Raw genomic sequence first — 21637 nt, forward strand, 5'->3', positions numbered from 1 at the left:
AAAACTATATTCCAAAATTCATGGTGTTGACCATCTTATAATTTATTCCTTTAATTCAGTTGACATTTACAATTCTTGACAGTATCTGCTTCGTAGTGTAAAATCAATCACTTAATTATTATATCAATCAATGAATCTATTATGCCCTTAACTCATCGTTAATTGTGAATGTTAACTGAGTTAAAAGAAATAAATGATAAGCTGGTCAACATCATGAATTCTGGAATATAGTTTTTTGTCATTTATTCACTATATTGCACTGTAATTACATTGAGCTTCTTAAATAAGGATTGGTATATATTATAAGAAAATATATATATATATATATATATATATATATATATATATATTTATATCACTATGAAGCTTAAATGTTGGTCGCCATTAAAATGTAATCTAAAATTTACATTCTGAATTATGTTCCCTGTGTGTGAAATCTTCACCGTTTACTTAATAACAAGTAAGAAAAATGCGATTTTACCCAATTTTCCATGAAAATTACTTTTAACTATAAATAGATTTCTACTCAATGAATTTTCTTAATTTTTGGATATATTACTGTTTTCTACATGACAATTAAGTACATAATGTTGTTTTTGCTTAAAACGACATATTATAAAAATCGATCTGTCGACTTAACAAAACCCCTTTGTTTATTTTTGTTTTAAGTCATATTCTGAATAAAAACAGGTGAATTTGATTGTGAGTCGGAGGAGTGCCGAATGGCTTACCTTTGGGGGTTCGCAATTTTGATTCTCAGATGAATCGTCTACGCTTTCAGGAGTTGGAGATAAAAAGATGGACAAAATCTCCTGAAAAAATTCACAATTTACTTAACAAACGAACAAATAATAAAATAATAAGTTACTTGTACCGTTTAATCAAGTAAAAAAAAAAGTTATATTGTACGAATCTGTTTTGGACTGAAGATCTCTGAAAAAAAAAATTCACTTAATTTGATCGAGTAGTTTTTGTTTTACAGAGGAAAAACACGTTTTTATGACAGCGTGCTGGAGGTAGCCATGTTTGGATTTTTGAATACGCTATGGGGAGATAATTCAGTCTAAAGCGCCGACACCCACTTCTCCATCTTAAATACTAGCTTTTCTTCCTAAAAATCGAAAAATGGCTACTTTTTGATCAGTATAATAACAAATTGTTTTTTCACTGTAAAAAAAAAAAAAACTACTGGATCAAATTAAGTGAATTTTTTTTTTTTTCGGAGAACTACATTCCATAACTTTTTTTTCTCAATATTTTCAATTTTTAATGTTTTGAGTGAGTAAACTGTATAAGTACCAATAATAATAATAATAATATAAAAAAAACGCCGCCGGAAGAATTCATCTGACATGTAAAATGGGACATAACCCTGTATTCATCCAAACAAAATTACTTCCTTTTTGGAACAAAAAAATAATCTTCTTTTTTTTTAAACTGTAACTCTTCTGAGACGAAAGGTCACAGAGAGGCACGAGGTGGGTCAAATAATTGCATTTTTTTATAGACCATTTTTTATGGGTTTTAACCGGTTAAAATAGTTGCTAAAGAGTCAAAAGAGTGACTAAAGGGTTAAAATTGAAAGAAATTAGAATGTGGCAAGCGTAAGTCGACTTAAACTGCTCTTCTACGCATGCACAAATATACATATATTTGTACATTAATGTCAGTTTATTTTTTAGCTATTTCTTATCAGTCATATTTTTTTTTACTTTTGAAATTACGACTTTATATTGGGTACAATATAATAATATGGAATAATCGATAGAAAATTCAATCTATTAATAATACATAAGAAATCTGGATAAATAAAAAATATCATATTTGAGCAAGTGATAATGAAAGACACTCATAATCATATATATTTGCTACTGTTGCGTATAACACCAGAAGCCCCCTGCTAATCGATTATATAAAAGACAGTTATCTGTGTGTATGTTTACATGTCCAGCTAAAAGTCCAAAACTACAAAACAAATACCCACAAAGTTGGTATGTTCTTGATCGGTGTTGTCCTGTATGAACAATAGTTAAAAGTTAGAAAAAAATTATTCATTCTGTGAAGGTCAACTGGGTCAGGTTTCATCGGGGGGGGGGGCGGTTTTCAATGTTATTATATACTAATTTTGGATACAAAATGCTAACTAATTTCTATGAGGAATCTATAATATAAAGGAGAGTTGTCTGTGTGTATGTGTGTGTGTTTGTCCAGCTAGGGAGGAATGGGCTGGGTGGAGGGGACAGAAGGTAATTGGAAAGAAGGAAGAAAGAAAGAGAAAGAGAGAGAGATAGAGAGCAGTAGAGAGATGGATGTTTTAATAGAAGTATGCCACATTTTGCACTGGACGGCGCTGAGTAACCTTGCTATATTTTATAAAAAAGAAACAAAAAGTATAACACCTTTAGTTTAGGAGGTATTTTTATAAACATTAAATATGCAAAATTGAAAAAAAAAGAAAAAAATAGGAAGCAACTAAATTAAAACAAAAAGAACCTAAAACAAACTGCAAATAAAACAACTTGTTGATAATTAAATTGTTGATAATTAAATTGTTGATAATTAAATTGTTGATTAAAACTTTTGTAACTACCGGCCGGTTTCGAGGAAAAGAGTGACGCTTCAACTGATGTATATAGCTTTATTAAACACTGTGAAAACTGTAAAAGAAAATAGTACATTTAATAAGGAATACATTTTAATATTAATTTCCGAAAGAAACTTGATAAGTTCTTGAGATAAATTAATGAATGTCAATTACCATGTTGTCTGTCCAAGGGCCAGTAGTCAAAATGATGTGGAATCGTTCTAGCCTCTTTCCCTACTTCTGCTTTGAGTCCGCAGAAATAGGGGGACAGCAACAACTGGTGATAAGGAAAGGGGGGAGGGGTTATTGAAATTGATGGGACTACTATGGCCGCAGCTACAACTTTAAAGAGAATTGCAGTTTTATAGAGTCTATCAGGTACATGTATGAAGTGTGATGATGTCTCGAAATTAGTGATAGGACGATTCCAATATTTTTCCAAATTCCATTATAAAATCCCGATTCCAATGCAATTACTGATTCCGATTCTTTATAAATCTCTAAATATTTAACTATAAAGTTGCTATTTTACCCCGATTACCATAAAAATTACTAATTGTGCATTCATTTTCTCAAATGTAAAAACACACTTGTCACTTAAGATGAGCTATAGATTTTAGTTTTACTGATCGTTTAAAATCAATGAATATTTATTATTTTATGATTACTACCAGTAGTGGAAGATTTTGTTTTAAACAAAATCAAATAAAAATGATATGTGATTAAAACAATCGCTTTTGGTATCAGAAAAATGGCACAAATTTTTCTGATTTTGATCTTGATTCTCTAAAAGTTCCGATTTTTTTTTTTTTTTTTTTGATTTCCAATTCCAATTCTGATTAATCGTCCCAACACTACTGGAAATGGAATCTGGTCAGTGAAGGTTGAGGGCATGTGTTGCATGGAGAGAAATGATATAAGAATTATACAATGGATGTGCAATGTGAGTTTTAAAGAGAGGGTTAGATCTGATGAGCTCAGAGGAAAATGGAATCTAGAGAGTATGAGATATGAGATGCATATAGAACAGGAGACTTGGTTGGTTTGGTCACATTGAAAGAGTGAATGACAAGATTTGGGTTGAGTGAGATCGCAGGATTGGTTGGCAGGTGAAGGCAAAAGAAAACGTAAGATGAACCGATTAGGACTGGTTTGAGAGAAAGAAGTCTGAATAAAGACTTGGCCAGAGATAAGTTAGTTTGGAAGATAATTTCTAAAAGCTGACAACAAATGACAGCATTTAAAATAGGCATTAAACTGAAGAGGAAGATGATGACAATGAGGATGACTGGATGAGAGTACTTTGGTTGGTAGATGCAGAACAGTTGAGGTAGCAGGAGTGCACATTCCTATACAAATGCTATGTGTGTGTGTGTATGTGTGTGTGTATGTGTGTGTGTGTGTGTGTCTATGCCTTATTTTTTACTGACATTTATGCGCATTATATATATATATATGATAGTAATCTCTCCCATATATATATATATATATATATATATATATATATATGGTACAGTTGCATTTTAAGATCTGTGTTAATGTAAAGATCTGTTTGGCTCGACCATGAGCTGACAGAAACTGCCGGACTATGCCGAGTGCTGATCCAGTTGATCAGTTAATAAAAAAAAACCTTAACAAACACAGTTAGTCAATAAGAAGCAAAGCAGACGACTTTTGAGAAATTGGAAGAAAAAATAAAATGAAATCATGACAATGGAGCACACAACAATGAATTTAATCAGCCTAGATAAAATATTAGATAAAATATTGTTACAAAAACAAATTAATCGGAATTTTGGTGCAGAACATGGGTCTGGAAGTACAGTATAAAAAACGAGCTTCTGTTATCGATGGTTTAAGCCCCTAATCACTAACACCCCTCTCCCAAAAATAACCGATGCGTAAGGCACCATAGTACCTTAGTTTTTAATCGTGGGAAAAAATGTTTCAATTTATGCAAAAAAAAAAAAAAATCAAACAATATTTATTCATGAAACTTACGGTAGATTTTTGTTATATTTTATTTTATTGTTTCTTCATTTCTTTTTTTTTTTTTTTTTTGTAATTCGTATCCAATACATTTCAACTGAGAGATTTGAAAAAAAAATTCCAACTGACCCGTTATTAAGTGCAATTGTTTGAATCTCTTTTGCACTTGATTCATCGGGTATAACTGCCAAGTACTTTTTAATTTTTTTTTTTCATAAGTTCAGTTGCTCCTATAATCACTGGAATGATGGAGATCTTCCTAAGATTCCAATTTCTTTTCATGTCATACATAAGACGTTGATATTTCGTCATCTTTTCTTCTCCGTTCGGTTTATCCAAGGACACTAACTTCTACTAAGGTTGCTTCTTTCTCTTTCTTGTACCCATAAAAGGTTTAATAGCTCCGTTTTCTAGGTACGCAGCTGTATGAATCGCATAGTCATAGTCGATGGTGTACGACTTATTTCCATTTTTTTTCTGTATATATTCTCAGTGTCTGTGGGTAACTATTTTTTGTCCATGTCCTTAAAATGTGGGGATGATTAAAATGTAAGAGAAACAACTTCCTAAAAAGACACTAGGGGAAGTAACTCATACCAAAATGCTATTATTGCCAGAACAAAATCCAACAAAAACTTCGAAAAAAAAATGGAGAAAAAAAAAAAAAAAAAAAAAAAAAAAACTAGACAAAATAATAGTGTAAGGATATTTTCTATTGTTGTCAAGGAGATGAAGTGCAGGAGCAGGTGTATCAGAATTTTTGTAGGAATTTTTGACACCCCTAACACGAAACTGCAAATAATATATAAAAAAACTCGTAATTTCTCTTTTAAAGGTGGGTTGTTTATTTTCTTTATGGATTATACTTCCAAAATAAACTATTAAAGTTGTATAAAAAGTAATAGAAATATTTTAAAAAAAAATGGTAATGAAATTAATTGAATGTTACGAGTTCAGTATTTTTCAATTTTTAAACTTTAAAAATCTATCAAAATTTTTCTATTGATTCTATTTTTACGATATTTTCAGGGTCAATGTGAAATTTTATGCTCTTTCCAATAAATCGAATATAATATTTTAGACATTTTTTTTTTTAATTCACGCCCCCCAATTTTGAAATGTCTATTAAAAAGTAAATAATTAATTTATGTACCAAAGTTTTATATATCACAAATTGAAGATAAAAGATCAATAAATAATATATTCAAATTTAAAACAAAAAAAAGTAGTGTTTTTTAGAAATTTACCTGTAAAGTCCGAAATTTAAAACCTTTTTTTTTTTTTTTTAAACCACGTTATTTGTTTTTTGTTTTTTTTTTTTTTTTTTTTTTAATGAAACCTTGGTCCTTGCTCCTTTAATTGAAAAAAAACTTAGGGCTTGAATTACATTTTTTGAGGTGTTATAAGCTTCGAAAGATAGCGGGTGGAATTATTCAATAGTTTTCACGAAATTTCTGACACTGCTAGTGCAGGAGATGAGGAAGAGATGGACATGTGCTTCCATCTTACCTTAATAGACTCTACATCAACAACAACTGACAACACGGGCGAGAGAAAGTCTAAAGTCTGAAATTATTGTAAACAAAATAGATTTTAATCATTTACATTTGGCAAAAGAAAAAAAGAACAAGATATGAAAGTGTGTGTATCATTTGGAGTATTCGGACTACTATACACATCGTGAGGTTTATTTTCACAATGCTTTCATCAATGTAACTTCTGAGTCTCTTAAGGTGTATCTTGAACCAAGCTACTTCTTTGAATTACCATAACAAACAAGGAGAAAAATCAAAAACTTTTTCGTCAAGTTGGTTTGGTTAAACAGCCTGATTTGTTCGCTTTCAATGAACGATGGGCATCGTTACTGCCAGGTCGTTTCAAGGGAAATGACTCAGGTAAGTGATAATGAAAGACGCTCATAATCATATATATTTGCTACTGTTGCGTTTAATCTGGCTGGTTAAGATTTAACTTGTGTCTTTCAATCATAGGTGTGTGCTTTTTCTTTCTGAAATTCTCATGGATGACTTTCCTCTTGAAGAGAAATTTTATATATATATATATATATATATATATATATATATATATATATATATATATATAAGTGAAATTGTTTGTGTCTGTGTGTACATTTGCCTACCAAACTACTCTGTCAGTCTTCAGTCTACAGACTCGAGATTTAACATAAGGGGTATTGAGATTCGTGAAAATCTTTTTAATTGGTTTTCAAGCAGATATTTGGCTGTCAAGGGGTCAAAGTTAAAAAAATTTTACAAATGTATGTATGTATGCATGTATGTATGTATATATATGTATATATATGTATGCATATGTATATATATGTGTGTGTGTATATATATATACATGTATATATATATATATATGTGTGTGTGTGTGTATATATATGTATATATGTGTGTATATATATATATATGTATATATATGTATGCATATGTATATATATGTGTGTGTGTATATATATATACATGTATATATATATGTGTGTGTGTATATATATGTATATATGTGTATATATATATGTGTGTGTGTGTATATATATGTATATATGTGTGTATATATATGTGTGTGTGTGTATATATATGTATATATGTGTGTATATATATATATATATATATATATATATATATATATATATATATATTTTTTTTTTTTTTTTGTATAATATATACAGGAATTTACATTTATATCGGTAGTCGGTACCGACGGTTTCAAGCCCGGTAGTTGAGGACTGCTCTTAATGTCCGCCTCAGGCTCTCTTCAGCCGACTCTCATCTGTCTTTAACCGGAACCGGAACTCTATATATGCACACCATAATTTTTATTGTAGCATACAAAAAAAAAATAAAAATAAAAAAAATATAAAGGATAAAATAAATAAATAAATAAATAAATAAATAAAAATTATGGTGTGCATATATAGAGTTCCGGTTCCGGTTAAAGACAGATGAGAGTCAGCTGAAGAGAGCCTGAGGCGGACATTAAGAGCAGTCCTCAACTACCGGGCTTGAAACCGTCGGTACCGACTACCGATATAAATGTAAATTCCTGTATATATTATACAAAAAATATATTGCTCTTATTTCGAGAAAGGTTTTTTCCCTAATAATAGAGCACTGTATGGGATTTCTTTTTCTACAAAAAAGTACAAGTATATATATATATATATATATATATATATGTATGTATTTTCGGGTTCAACGGCTAACTAGCACCGTGTGTGTTTGTGTGTGTGTATGTGTGTGTTGGGGTGGAGAGGACTCATGTAAGCCGTGGTGAAGGCAACCTTTCTAGAAGAAGCAAATCTCTGATTTAAAAAACCATAAAGCGGGAGACCAGTACCCGCATTAAGCTGGTCTGCAGTTTAACTTGTTGCTGGCTATCTTGCTCTTGCTTGTTGCTGGATCTCAACATTTTGAACTGAGAGAGAGACTTAGCTGTCGTACAAAGCTAAGACTCTGTAACATCATCTGTGTATAGATACTCCCTCAGACATTTGTCTATAAAAGTAGTCCTGTGGCGATGGAAAAGTTGTGATGCGTGGAGGCTTGAAATGCTGGAAGCATGTAATAATTTATCTCAATGACCGTATTCAGTGTCATGCCTGCTTGAGCATGTGAATTCACCGGTAGGAATAAAAAAGAAAGTTATTTTTGGGCTCATGGACTTTAAGTGTCTGAGGGAGTGGCATTCGTCTGACAAGACGTTGCAATCATCATATATATATATATATATATATATATATATATATATGTATGTATGTATATATATATATATGTTTGTATTTTTTTGTTTTACTCTTTTTTTATTTTTAAACTGACCAATCGGGTGGTTGTGAAAATCCTTGAACAAAACTTTCTACAAAGTTGATCAATGCAGATGTCATTAGTTTTTCCAACTGATCTTTTGCAGCATAAAGAGTTCCATAGGAGAAGTCAAAAAAATATGTACACAAACAGAAGAAAACAGGGGAAAAAAATAGGAACCAAGTTGGTAATGAAAATTCAGTTTAGCAGTTTAGTGTCAAGATTGAAGTAAACAAATGTCCGTCTAAGTCTGAACTTATTTACGATATATTTATATGTGCATTTGTTCCAAGCAACATTTTCATAGAAACGAGACATCCCACCATTGTAGGTACCATCAGCTATTCTCTGTCTCCAAAGTAGTTTTGCTTGTGCCATTTTTTTTTTCATGTTCGTGCCTTAATTTTAGACGGCGCCATCTTGTGGCCAAAATCTCAACCAAAGAGAGATAACTTATATATTTTCTATATCTGGATGCCTACAGTGATGTTTAATAAAGATGGTCGGAGGAAACAAATATAGAGAATTCAAGAAGAATTGATTGATTGATGTATAAGTATTGATTTTATTCAAACGATATGTTTTTAAGTCAAACGATATATTTATAAATCAAACGATATGTTTATAAGTAATATGTTTATCAGTCAAACGATATTTTTAAAAATCAAATGATATTTTTATCAGTGAAAAGATATTTTTATAATTCAAATTATATTTTTATCAGTCATTCATTAAAAATAAATAATTTGTTTTGCAATTGTTTTTTTCTTGATTTAAAAAAAAAAAGTTGAAAAATTTTTTTCATGCTTAAAAAGAAAAAGCCTGCAAAACTTTTGCATACGTTATGCTTTAGTGCCATCTGGCTTTTTACATTTTTTCATAGTTTTCAAATTTTGTTTTATCTAAACCATTTTATCTATATTACCTTGGTTAAATCATGTTTAAAAAAAAACAAAAAATTTTTTTTTACTTGTTTTCCTTGGTTGAATCGTGTTTTTAAAATAAATAAAACCTTTTTATTTATTTTCCTTGGTTAAATTGTGTTTAAAAAAAAATAAAACCTTGGTTAAATCGTGTTATGCAAAAAAGAATAAATAAATAAATAAATATATTTTTTTTTAATTTTTAATTATGCAAAATTGAGTTAAAAACAAAACAAAGCAAAAACTGGGTATTTGTAATGAATGAGTATCTAGAGGATTTGTGTAATCAGCCCTGAGTATTGATGGAGAATCCAAGTCAGTCTTGAGTATTAACATAGGAACTCAACTAACACAGAACAAACTTTTTTTTCTTGGCAAAGAATTTATTAAACAAAAGCTGATCTTTTTTCTTGTTTGCTCAGAAGAGGATAATATTTTTCAGCATTCAATTAAAATTAGGGTCAATTATATACCGTAGTGTTTCCCAAACTGCAACTTATTGAGTTCTTTATATTTTCACGGCACACATACTATCACAAAAAAATGAATATCTAACAGTACTCATTAATGATTATTCTTATGGAAATATCAAAATATTATAACAAACAATTTATTATACATTTTCTTTCTTTTTATTTTTTATTTTTTGATGTACTACTATCTCTAATCGAACGATACTCAAAGCACCCCTGGTAGGAAAAATTTGGTTGGTCGGGCAGTCATGAGTGTTTGACACGTGGTCAAAAAATCCCAGATTCCCTGGAAAATGATAAAATAAGTTCTTGCTGGAGATTCAGAAAGGTAAATCTTTCAAATGTGAATAAAAATGACAAATCATCGTTGCATGGACATACGTTGAGTATCGAAAAAGAAACTAATAAAGCTTTTGACTTTTGTTTTGGTGATAAGTAAAATTCTTTCGAACAAAAGAGAGAAAAGGAAAAAAGGTTCAGAATGAGAGAAAGGGAAAGAGGTTCAGGAAAGAGAGAGAGAGAGTAAGAGAAAAGGGCCCCAGGAGAGGAAGAGAAAGAAAAAGAAGAAAAAAAAAAGAGAGAGAAATGGTAATCTCACCTAGAGAGGGGGGGGGAGAAACTATGAATTCATAAAAAAAAAATTTGTCTTAGCACATAGGAGAGATTTTACTTTCTGCTTCTGAAACAGTACACATAAGCTAGGGCCGATACTCCAAAACTGCCCCCCTGCTTCCCCCAATTTGGCGAAATGGAAGAAGAGACTTTTCTCCATCACAGGTCGAATGAACAAACACAAACATAAACCCTGTCTGGAACCTTGCAGCAAAAATCGAATTAAGTTGAAAGATCCTACATCCAAAAACATTAGTTTGTTTTTCTTAAATCTGAGAGAAGCCCTGAATTTAACTAAGTCCTTTATGTGTATGAAATGTGTTTGAAATTATTTTATGCAAATAATTATTTTTGGTGATAAAATGATCACCAATGTTTTCATTAACTATTGCTTGCTTGGATTTGAAAGTAAACCAGTTAATTCCAGATCTATTCTGAAGCCTGATGCCCAAGCTGTGGCCAAGAGAAGCGATATATCAGCTGTCAACTGAGCATCAATGAAGGAAGGACTCAACTACAATGTCAGACAACAAGGCTGCCAGCCATGTTAAAAGTATTACCACACAGACTTAGGGTCATGCATTTTTATACACTTTAGGCATCAGGGTGGTAATTTCTAGTGACCAGTGAGTGTCTGGTTCCATTTTGAGAGGTCCATCACTAGACAAAGTTTAAGGTCTAACAACTGGGACTTGGGGTTGGTGCACATATTCTTGCCCGTGTGCCTGTCTGCATGACCTACCTGCAGAGGGATTATATTTATGGTCCTGTAATGCAGGATCGTGTGTAACCGCCTCATTTAAATTGATATTTAAGCATCAATATCACATGTAATAATGTGAGAATTACTATTTATTCATATCAATTATAACGATATGAAATCTGTTTTTTGCCTATAACAACTTATAACTTCCACTTATAACCTATTCACAACACACCAGTAACTATTTTGCGGCACACCAATGTGTCACGGCACTGTGCTTGGAAACCACTGACATATGGCATAACAACATTGACATATAGGTTCTCATTAGATCACCAAAGTTAAGCAATGTTAAGTCTAGTCAGTACTAGATGGGTGACCAATTTCGAGATACCAGACATATAGGAGGATATCAACAAGAAGTATCGTCATCTTCTCTCACTTCCTCCTTTGGAGAAAGCTAGTTGAACGTGCTTAGGATGAATGCCACTGGTATGCATACATAGGGTCAATTACCCTTCTCCTCGCTTACTTCTGTGTTAAGAATGATTTCCACAATTCTCTTAAAATCAGTAAGTGAATCAACTTTTATTTTTGTAAAAGAATTTTTTTGAGAAACTTTGTCGACATTTTTTTTGTCTTTATTCTTTTTTTTGGTTACATTTTTTTTTTTTAGAAACTTCTTCAATATTTATTTTGTTTTTACTTTTTTTCTACCATTTAACTGTAACTATGCCATTTTATTTGTATATCTGTTTTCAGTTTTTGTTTTTACTTTTATTAATAATTTTTTTTAAGAATTTTCTTAACATTTTTTGTTTTTGCTAATCATTTGAGAACATTTTGAACATTTTTTTTTGTTTTCACATTTTTTGGGGATATTTTTTTTTAAGAACTTTTTCAGCATTATTTTGCTTTTACTTTTTTTTTGCTAAAAATTGTTTTTGAGGAAATTTTCTACATTTTTTGTTTTTACTTTTTTTTTCATAAAATTTTTTTTAAATAAATTTTTAAACTTTATTTTTTATTTTTTTCTTTTGAGTGACTCCTTCTATATTTTTTGTTTTTACTTTATTTTTTGACAATTTTTTTAAACCCAAACCCTGTTTTGCATGCATTATGTTTAAGTATCATCTGCCTTTTGACATTTTCTCACGGCTTTTAAATCTCATATCATCTAACTGTAACGATGCCATTTTATTTGTATTGTCTGTCTTCAGACTAGGGACTGACTCAGGAGTCTCAATCAAAACTTGTGACTATCTCTGTAAGTAATTGAAATCCTCAGGGTGCTTATTCATTACGAAAAACTGATTTAACGTCCTTCTGCAAGCAAAAACAAACCAAAAAGGAATTACCGTATTTCCTCAGCACATTAAGATATTAAGATCAAACAAAAGGAATATTTAGCTGTGTTACACAAGTTTTTCCAGACTCTCAAACTTTTGCCGTCTTGTCCAAATCTTTACCTTATAAAATGGAGAAGGGATCTGTGTGCCGGGAAATAGGGTAATGCATTTTTTTAAAATTAATTTTTTTAATTAATTTCTTTTTAATTAATATTTTTTTTAATTATTTTTTTTTTAATTAATTTTTTTTCCTTTTTTCATTTCATCATGCAGTTAGTTTTTTTCTTTTTTTTTTTTCTCGTCACGAAGAAATAAATTGCTTTTATTTTTTTCTAAGTTAGAGATTTCTTTTGGCCTTCTGCAAAACAGAAATCAGTCTGGCAATGTATTCCATTCCCAATAAAAAAAAAAAAAGGCAATAAAAAAATAAATGGTTGCCTACCTTATCAATTTGAACCCTCAACGTCTTTTTTCGAAACTCGGCATCAGTCGGAAGATTCTCCCAAAGTCGATGCGAGGAGTCATACTTCTGTTTAAACCGTGGAAAGTGCTCAAACATGTAATCGATAATAAATAATTTGATCCCAATAAGAATTCCTGAAAGAGAAAACGAAACACTGTGAAGAATTTCAGAAAACTTTCATTCTTTGAAAGAAAAGTGATGCAAATGATAAAAGAAATAAAAAGATCTCATAAAAATGAATTGGATTTAATATGATTTTTTGGTATATATATATATATATATATATTTGTTTAATGTATTTTGGGGAAAGAGTTCTGACAAAGTGCTCGATTACAAAGAAAAACTTTTTCGATATAAGAGCTAAATATTTGTTTATTAATTATACAGAAGTTCAGAAAAACATTGGTACCGTCGGTTTCAAGCCCAATACAACGGGAAACCGTTAATGGTAACACATAAATGATGTTCAGCTCTCATCAGCCAGGGCAGCCGGGGCAGAAAACAAGATGGCTGACGAAAGCTGAACATCATTTACGTGTTACCATTAACGGGTTCCCGTTGTGTTGGGCTTGAAACCGACGGTACCAATGTTTTTCTGAACTTCTGTATAATTAATAAACATATATATATATATATATATATATATATATATATATATACATGTTGCTTTGGTTTGATAAGTGTTATATTCCTAAATACTTAGGAAATAAAGACAAACGTGAGTTACACCGAGTGGTATGTGTAATGGGGTTTATTTATAATACAGAAACGTAAGGCTGCTCGCCTAAGGTAAATAGAAGTACATAGTAACAAGTATGGGGAAGAAAGTCTGATAATCAACACGTAAGACTATCCGTCTTACTGCGACTGCTTGTCTGCCGCTGTCTGCCAAACAGTCCAATATATATATACAGTTTGTAACCGGTGTATAGCCAGTTATGTTCCTTCACAACACCTCCCCCTGAAGCTGAAATCTTCCTGATTTTAGCTTAAATACCTCTTCCTTTTAGGGTCAGGGCTTAATCTCCTGGTAACTTTTCTCTTTCTTGCGCTTTTCCTTCTGGTCAGCGTTACCCGGGGTAAAGGTTTCTGTCCAGCCCGTATGGTCGGTTCAGGCGAAATATTCATTGTTTGCGGTACACACGCTGGTTTTGGTATATCAAAAATATCGCACAATGTTTCCATTGGTGTCTCTTCCACATTTGGAGACAGTCTGGGACGTATTTGATTTCTGTGTCTTTTGCAGACAAAACTTAATCCTTGGATGGTATAGACCATGCTCCCAATCCTTTTTTTGATAATACCTTCAACCCACTGATTTCGTCCATTTTGAAAATTTTTGAAATATACATTTTCACCTGGGGAGAAGCACTTGGTATTAAGGTTTTCTTTTTTTGAAAACTTTCTTTTTCTCTGGTAACAGCCTATCGAAGACAGATCTTATCTTTCTTGCAAACATTAGCTCAGCCGGGGAAGAATTGACATTATTATTAGGATTTGGTGTCACCCTGTAAATTGCTAAAAATGTTTGAATACATTGTTCGTCTGTGTCCGTAGTAAGATTTTTCTTAAGTGCCCTTTTAAACGTATCTACAAATTTTTCGGCCAACCCATTCGATCGTGGATGGTACACAGGTGTTGTCATATGTAGAATATTTAGTGAGTCACAGAATTCTTTGAATTCATGAGCAGTAAATGCTGTTCCATTATCGCTCACTAAGGTTTTTGGCACTCCAAAACGGCTAAAAATTTCATTAAGCGCACTCACAGTGTTTTTTGCTGTTGGATGTCTAAACTTAAATATTTCTGGCCATTTTGAAAAAGAATCTACAATAATCAAGTAAAAATAACCATTTATAGGTCCCGCATAATCAATATGCAGACGTGACCAGGGTAGGTCCGTCTTTGGCCATGGCGTCGTTTTTACTGGAGGATCTCGAGCTGCTAATTGACATCCTCTGCATGTCTTGACACATTTTTCAACTTCCTTGTCCATACCAGGCCAGTACACATATCCTCTCATAAGGGATTTCATTCTCGAAATGCCCGGATGACCTGTATGAAATTCCTTCAGAATTTTCCTCTGTAACGTTAGTGGAATTACGATCCTCTCACCATACATGAGCACATCTTCACAGATGGAAAAAGGCGTTGTTTGATCTACCTTTTTATTTTTTTTTTATCCATCCCAATTGATTTTTCATTTTCTTAATGAAAATGTCATTTACTGCCTCTTTTTTTATTTTTTCGAAAGTTACCGGAAGTTCACGTATCATATTACACATTGAACTTGTACATTCACTTTCGTCTTTAAGCGCAGCAATTACCGTTTCTTCGAAACTTTCGCTTCTTTTAGGGATCAACCGTGATAATGCATCTGCGTGTCCTAACTTTTTTGAGGATACATGTTCCATCTTAAACTGATAGTTTAAGAGGGTTACAGCCCATCGCTGTAATCGATTCGCAGTATGTGTGGGAATGCCTTTCTTTGATCCAAATATGGTAAGTAGGGGTTTATGGTCGGTTTGCAAAATAAAAGATCGTCCATGGAGAAATCGATTGTACTTTGTAATTCCAAATATTATCGACAGCGCCTCTTTTTCAATTTGGCTGTAATTTTTCTCCGCTGCAACCAACGTTCTTGAAGCATGGGCGATAGCTTTTGTCCTACCATCCTCATACTTGTGAAGTAATACAGCGCCAACACCGTAATCACTGGCGTCCGTTGCTAGTATTAGTTCCTTTTCTGGATTGAAATGTGCCAATGCTAAGTCTGACAGTAGACATCTTTTGATATTTTGGAAAGCAGATTCACATTCCTTATTCCAGTTCCATTTAACACCCTTTTTCAGTAACTCGTTAAGAGGAGCTCTTAAATTATGTATGTTAGGGATGTAAATTGCATAGTATTGAACTAATCCCAAAAACGATTTTAATTTTGTCACTGAATCTAGAGCAGGCATCTTTTCAATTGCTTCAGTCCTTTGTGGATCCGGTCTTCGACCCTCTTTGTCGATTATTTGACCTAGATATTTAATTTTTTTCATAAAAAAATCGCATTTTTCTGGGCTCAATTTAAAACCAAATTCCTGTATTCTTTTGAATACTTCTTTTACATGCTTCTTATGATCTTGCAAATTTTCACTTTTAATTAGGATATCGTCAAGGTAGGCCATTGAAAATTCCAACCCTGCCAGCATCGTGTCCATAATTTGCTGGAAAATAGCAGGACAACCTTTAATCCAAAAGGAAGCCTCTTTAGCTTAAAAATGCCCTTATGAGTATTTATGCCTAAGTATTTGGAGCATTCATCGCTGATCTTAATTTGCAAGTAAGCATCTGAGAGGTCTATCTTAGAAAAAATTTTTCCTCCGTTAAGCTTAGAGAACAGATCTTCTGCGGACGGAAGGGGATAATTATGGTCCAATAGACAGTCATTTAAACCCGTTGAAAAATCTCCACAGACCCTTATTCTGTTATTTTTTTTCTTTACATACACGGTTGGACTTGCCCAATCTGTGTGGTTAACTTTTTCAATGACTTCCAGTTGTTGAAGTCTATCCAACTCTTTTTCGATTGCGTCCATCGCTGAAAAAGGCACATTCCTTTTAGGCTTGAATACTGGAGTGGCATTTTTCTTTAATTCAAATTTTGCCTCTGTCTTAATACAGAGTCCTAGTCCTTCGGCAAAAACATTGGGAAATTCAGTTTTCAAATCCTTCAGGAAGTCTTCCCTTTGGTTTGCTTTTTCTGCAGTTAAAACGTTACAAAACGAATTTATGGGTTTCTCCCATAAATTAAACAGGACAATCCAATCTACCCCAAACAGGCATGTATTCTTTCCTGGTACGACGTACACTTTGGATTTATGAGTCTGGTTAGCGAATGTCACTTTGCATTTTAATTCTCCCTTGAACTCTAATCTTTTGCCGCACACACTTCTCGCCGTCTTTCTGGTTTTCGTTAATTCAGGTCGACCTATCCTTTTCCATATATCTTCATTTATAATACTAATATCTGCACCGCTATCCAGAAGCAATGTAACCAGATGTCCATTTATCCGAACATCAACATATTTCCGTCTTTCGCAGCTTTTTTCTTTATTCATGCGAAGCGTATTTACATTATCGGTCCCTTGTCTTTTCTTCTGGGCACAGTATGTTCCCTTGTGACCTCTGAGACCACATTCATAACATATTTTGTTCCTAAACCAGCAGGTCTTATTGTTGTGTCTTAAACTACCACAACATTTACACTTTAGCTTTGGGTCTTTGTATCCTTTAAGGATCCTGTGTTCTTGGAACCTGGACTTTCTTGTGGTCCCTTGCCTTTTTACTTGCTGCACCTTAAAAATATTTTTCTCTTCAATGCGAGTGTTGTCTTTCTTTATGTTAATCAGACGTTGACACTCTTCAGTGACTTTTTGCAATGTTATGTTAGGATCCGCCTCCATAATTGTTAGGATCCGTGAACGTATATCTTTGTCCCTTGGTGCTGTGAGACCTTGTACAAAGATTAAACATTTAAATTGGTCTGCGGAAATTTCATTCAATTTAAATGATTCGCATAAACAGTTCACAGTGCAAGCATATTCTAGATAGTCTTCAGCTTCTGCCTTCTGAATGTTCAAACATTTGTATCTAGAGTGAAATAGGCTATCCCTTTTATCAAATATTTTCGACAAGGTACTAATTGTTTCCTCGAACGAAACCTCCTCCGTTTTTTTTGGTAGAATTAGATTTGCATACTTGGTGTTTTCATCAGTACCCAGTTTTTGTAGTAGCAGGGTAACTTTTTCCTCATCGGTCCAGTCTAAACATCTTTTCGTAAAAATTGTTTCGTATCTTCTGTAGTATGCAGGGAAAGTAACACCAGTATCCGGGGAGTAACGAAATTCCGTTAGTGAATTCGAAATACCCTCGGCAGAAAAATTAGTCTTCTTCCCGGTCGACGTTAGAATTAGCTTTTCTAAATTCTTTTGCTGTGTCGACATTTATCGTTGTAGTATGTTTGTTTGTTCTTGTTGTGCCTCTAAAGTTTTTTGTGTTCTTTCTTGTTGTTGTTGCAGCTGTTGTTGTTGAATTTGTTGTTGTTGTTGTTGTTGCGCTAAAAATTGTTGAGTCATTTTTGTCTGTTCCTGGATGCTAAGGGCTAGAGCCTTAGTTAACTCTGCTAATTGTTCCATGTTAGCTTCTAGTACAAAAATGTCTTTTCGAATTCTACACAATAATTCCAAAGAAAAATCGTAAATTTACGTATATCGTAAATTAGTAGCAATATGCAGACACAACACGTTTCAACAAAGTTCATCCATAGTAATTCAACAGGCTTTGTAAAATAATTCTTTTTTTTTTTTTTTTTTTTTTTTCAACAACGTAAGTTCATACACAAAATATTTCTTACTTCCCACGACAAATAGTTCCAATTATTTATATAAAGGCAATAACAAACAATTAATTTTCCAAAAAAAAAAAAATATATGGCTGCCGTTCCCACGTGGCATAAAATGGTACAATAGTCGTTGTATTTATATTTTTTCTTTCGAAACTCGTAATCCTTTAGTGTAGTTTCGAATTCAACTTGCGACCATTTTTTTTTTTTTTTTTTTTTTTTTACTTGTCAAAATAAATATAAATTCCACTTTACCTTGAACATGTTTCTATAATTTCTTGTGAGTTCTTTACGAAGAAAAATCCGTACTTTTCGCTACTTTAGGTAGGAAAAATTTTTAAATTCATTGACGCACGTGGTCAAAAATCCTTGTGTAGTTTTTTTTTTTTTCGTAAAACAAAAAATCCTTGCATTGTACACAGTCCTTGGTACGGTAATTTATCTCTGTTAAGAGAAAGAACATCCTTTCGTCGCCATTGTTATATTCCTAAATACTTAGGAAATAAAGACAAACGTGAGTTACACCGAGTGGTATGTGTAATGGGGTTTATTTATAATACAGAAACGTAAGGCTGCTCGCCTAAGGTAAATAGAAGTACATAGTAACAAGTATGGGGAAGAAAGTCTGATAATCAACACGTAAGACTATCCGTCTTACTGCGACTGCTTGTCTGCCGCTGTCTGCCAAACAGTCCAATATATATATACAGTTTGTAACCGGTGTATAGCCAGTTATGTTCCTTCACAACAATAAGCAATTCTTTTATTTAATTTTTTCCATTTTCATTTAATTTTAATTTAATCTTATTTGCCTGTCTTTTGGTTTTTATTCACAAATTGATTGAAAACTTGAACTGAATTTTGAAACTGATATATGAAAAACATTTTTACCGGATTGATATAATCAAAGATTTGTCGGATATCGATCAAACTATAGAAAAACTGTAGAAATATGTATATATTGGATTGTTACCAGTTTCCTTGGATTTATTACAATATTCGTTGGATCTTTTTACCTGCCGAATACCAAGAATTTCCATTATAGGATTTAGCATACACTTTCGATTTGAAATTCAATATCCTTTTTTGCTGCATCAATATCCAATTTTCCTTTATTCTCTGTAGCTAAAATGATTTAAAACTTTAAAAACATTTAATTTAATTTTCTATGTTTACTACCTTTAGCAAATTAGGTGCAAGCCTTTTATAATATTTGCTAATATTTTTCCTCCGAGGAGATGTATAAACATCGAAAACTCATGAGTTAAGGAAATATATTTTACTATACTGTATTCTTTGTCTTGCATACAATAAAATTTCTATATTTGAAATTTAACTTTTTTCAAATCACAAATTTTAAATTCCTAAATTATGATATATATATATATATATATATATATATATATATATATATATATATATACTTGCATGGGTCCCCGGCGTTGCCTGGGGGTTTGGAGGTGTGCGTTGAACAACAAAAAAAAAAGTGGTAGTAGGAAGGCAGGCTCGAACCCGTACCGCGAAGGAAGAAAAGAATGGGGAAAAACGTGACGTCTTTGCTGTTATGACCACCGCCAAACAGGAAGGGACGTAGGTTTAAATTAAGGCTGGACAATTGAAAAGAGTGGATGACTTTCGAAAATGTTGGCGAAAAAAGGGACCCCTCCCTGTAGAAAAGTGCCATGTTTACGGGTGAAGAAATTAATGATTTTAGCCAATTTTTCGGTATTTGTCGTCTGAAGGGTCGAGCTTCAAAACGATACTGATCTTGTAAAAATCTGTCGCCTCTGTTGAACGCTTTAGGCAGACATGCAAACATACATGCATTTATATATTGGTAGCTCTAATTTTCGACCCAAACCGATTAAAAAGCTTGCCCTATCTCTGAATACCCTTTATGTAAAATTTCAAATGTTTAGACCAGAAATTGCCTGAGTAATTTGGTAGAGACCACAGAGGTCAAATTTTTAATTTGACCCCTATTATGACCCCTTAACATTTATTGTTTTGGGCTCAAATCAAGTTATTAAATTAGATCCATGTCCAAGGAACCTATATCTAAAATTTCAAGTGTTTATACCCAAAATTAGCGAAGGAGTTTGGTAGAGTTCTCAAAGGTCAAATTGTTGAATTTTGACCCCTTTACAGTCAAATTTCTGTCTGAAAGGTTAACTCGGTTTACTTTCTTTACAGTAATTAACCAATAAAAGAAATAAATTAGACACTGAGAATCAATGTTAAATCTAGAAATGAGATTTATAACACATTCTGTGACCCTTTGTTTTATGTTGTAAAATGAATAAATTTGTGTTTGTTTCATTTTTTTTATTGTCATGAAAAAATTAAAAGAATCGTTCTGGAATCTAAAATTAGGCTCAAATGTTTCCAATTAATTCCGATAACCAAAAAATTCTGATTTTTCCAATTCCCGATTCCGATTAATCGTCCCAACACTAATATATATATTTATTTTATTATTAAATATTATTATATAAATAGGCACAAAATAATATTTAATAATAAATTAAAAAAATAAAAATAAATATATCCTATAAAAAATAGGGGCGACTCATTCATGTATATATATATATATATATATATATATATATATATATATATATAGCAAAAATGGTAATTAGTAAAACCTGAAGAGAGTGCTCAATACTATTGCAGAGTAAATATGTGTTTTATTTTTTACTAGCGGGGGGTACCCGGCGTTGCCCGAGTGTTTGGAGATGTGTGTGTGTTGGGGGGGGGGTAGATTAAAACAACCCTGTTTAAAAAAAAACGTTGGCGGGGTGCTTGGTTGTGTAAAAGAAAAAAAAATGTTTTAGTAGAAAGGTAGGCTTGAACCCCGAACCTTTGAAGCGGAGGTGGAAAGGAAATGAAAAAAAAACCTGTGACCTAACCATCTCAACCACGGGAATAGATGAATTGACAAGTGTATTAAGTTGACGTCTATAAAACGAAATTAACAGGTGCGAGAACATTAAGTCGCGTGATGTTTGACCTAGTTTTGCGCTGGAAGCCAGTTTCTGTTTTCCCCGTTACTCTACGATCAAAAAATATCTCGAAAATAGCTTGTAAAAGTCTAGTAAATCAAAGATAGCTGTGACCCGAGTTCCTTAGTCGTAGATATTATTATTTAGATAGCATATAAAAAGTTTTAAGAAGGAGTGAGCCAACCGAAAATCACGTCGAAAAAAGCCTTTTGTAGGCATACACAAAAAGCGAACACAAATACATACATACATTTTTGCTTTTATATATATATAGAAGATTACCATTTTTTTTTCATTTTTTTTTTTTTCCTCTCGTATTTCTTT

The 21637-nt window shown here is 32.3% G+C and overlaps 1 protein-coding gene across 7 annotated transcripts in view; it reads right to left on the reverse strand.

The window, feature by feature from the left end:
* Positions 1-21637, reverse strand: part of LOC145256505 (GRAM domain-containing protein 4-like) — a 390407-nt gene that overhangs the window by 107201 nt on the left and 261569 nt on the right. For all 7 annotated transcript variants that reach the window (XM_080115472.1, XM_080115469.1, XM_080115470.1 and 4 more), the window contains exon 14: positions 12900-13054. In XM_080115472.1, the coding sequence (XP_079971598.1) occupies positions 12900-13054 (155 nt within the window). The remainder of the gene's footprint in view (positions 1-12899; positions 13055-21637) is intronic.

The sequence above is a fragment of the Euprymna scolopes genome, chromosome 32 (assembly GCF_053919585.1).
Source record: "Euprymna scolopes isolate OS-2025 chromosome 32, ASM5391958v1, whole genome shotgun sequence".
In the NCBI taxonomy this organism is placed as follows: Eukaryota; Metazoa; Mollusca; class Cephalopoda; order Sepiida; family Sepiolidae; genus Euprymna; species Euprymna scolopes.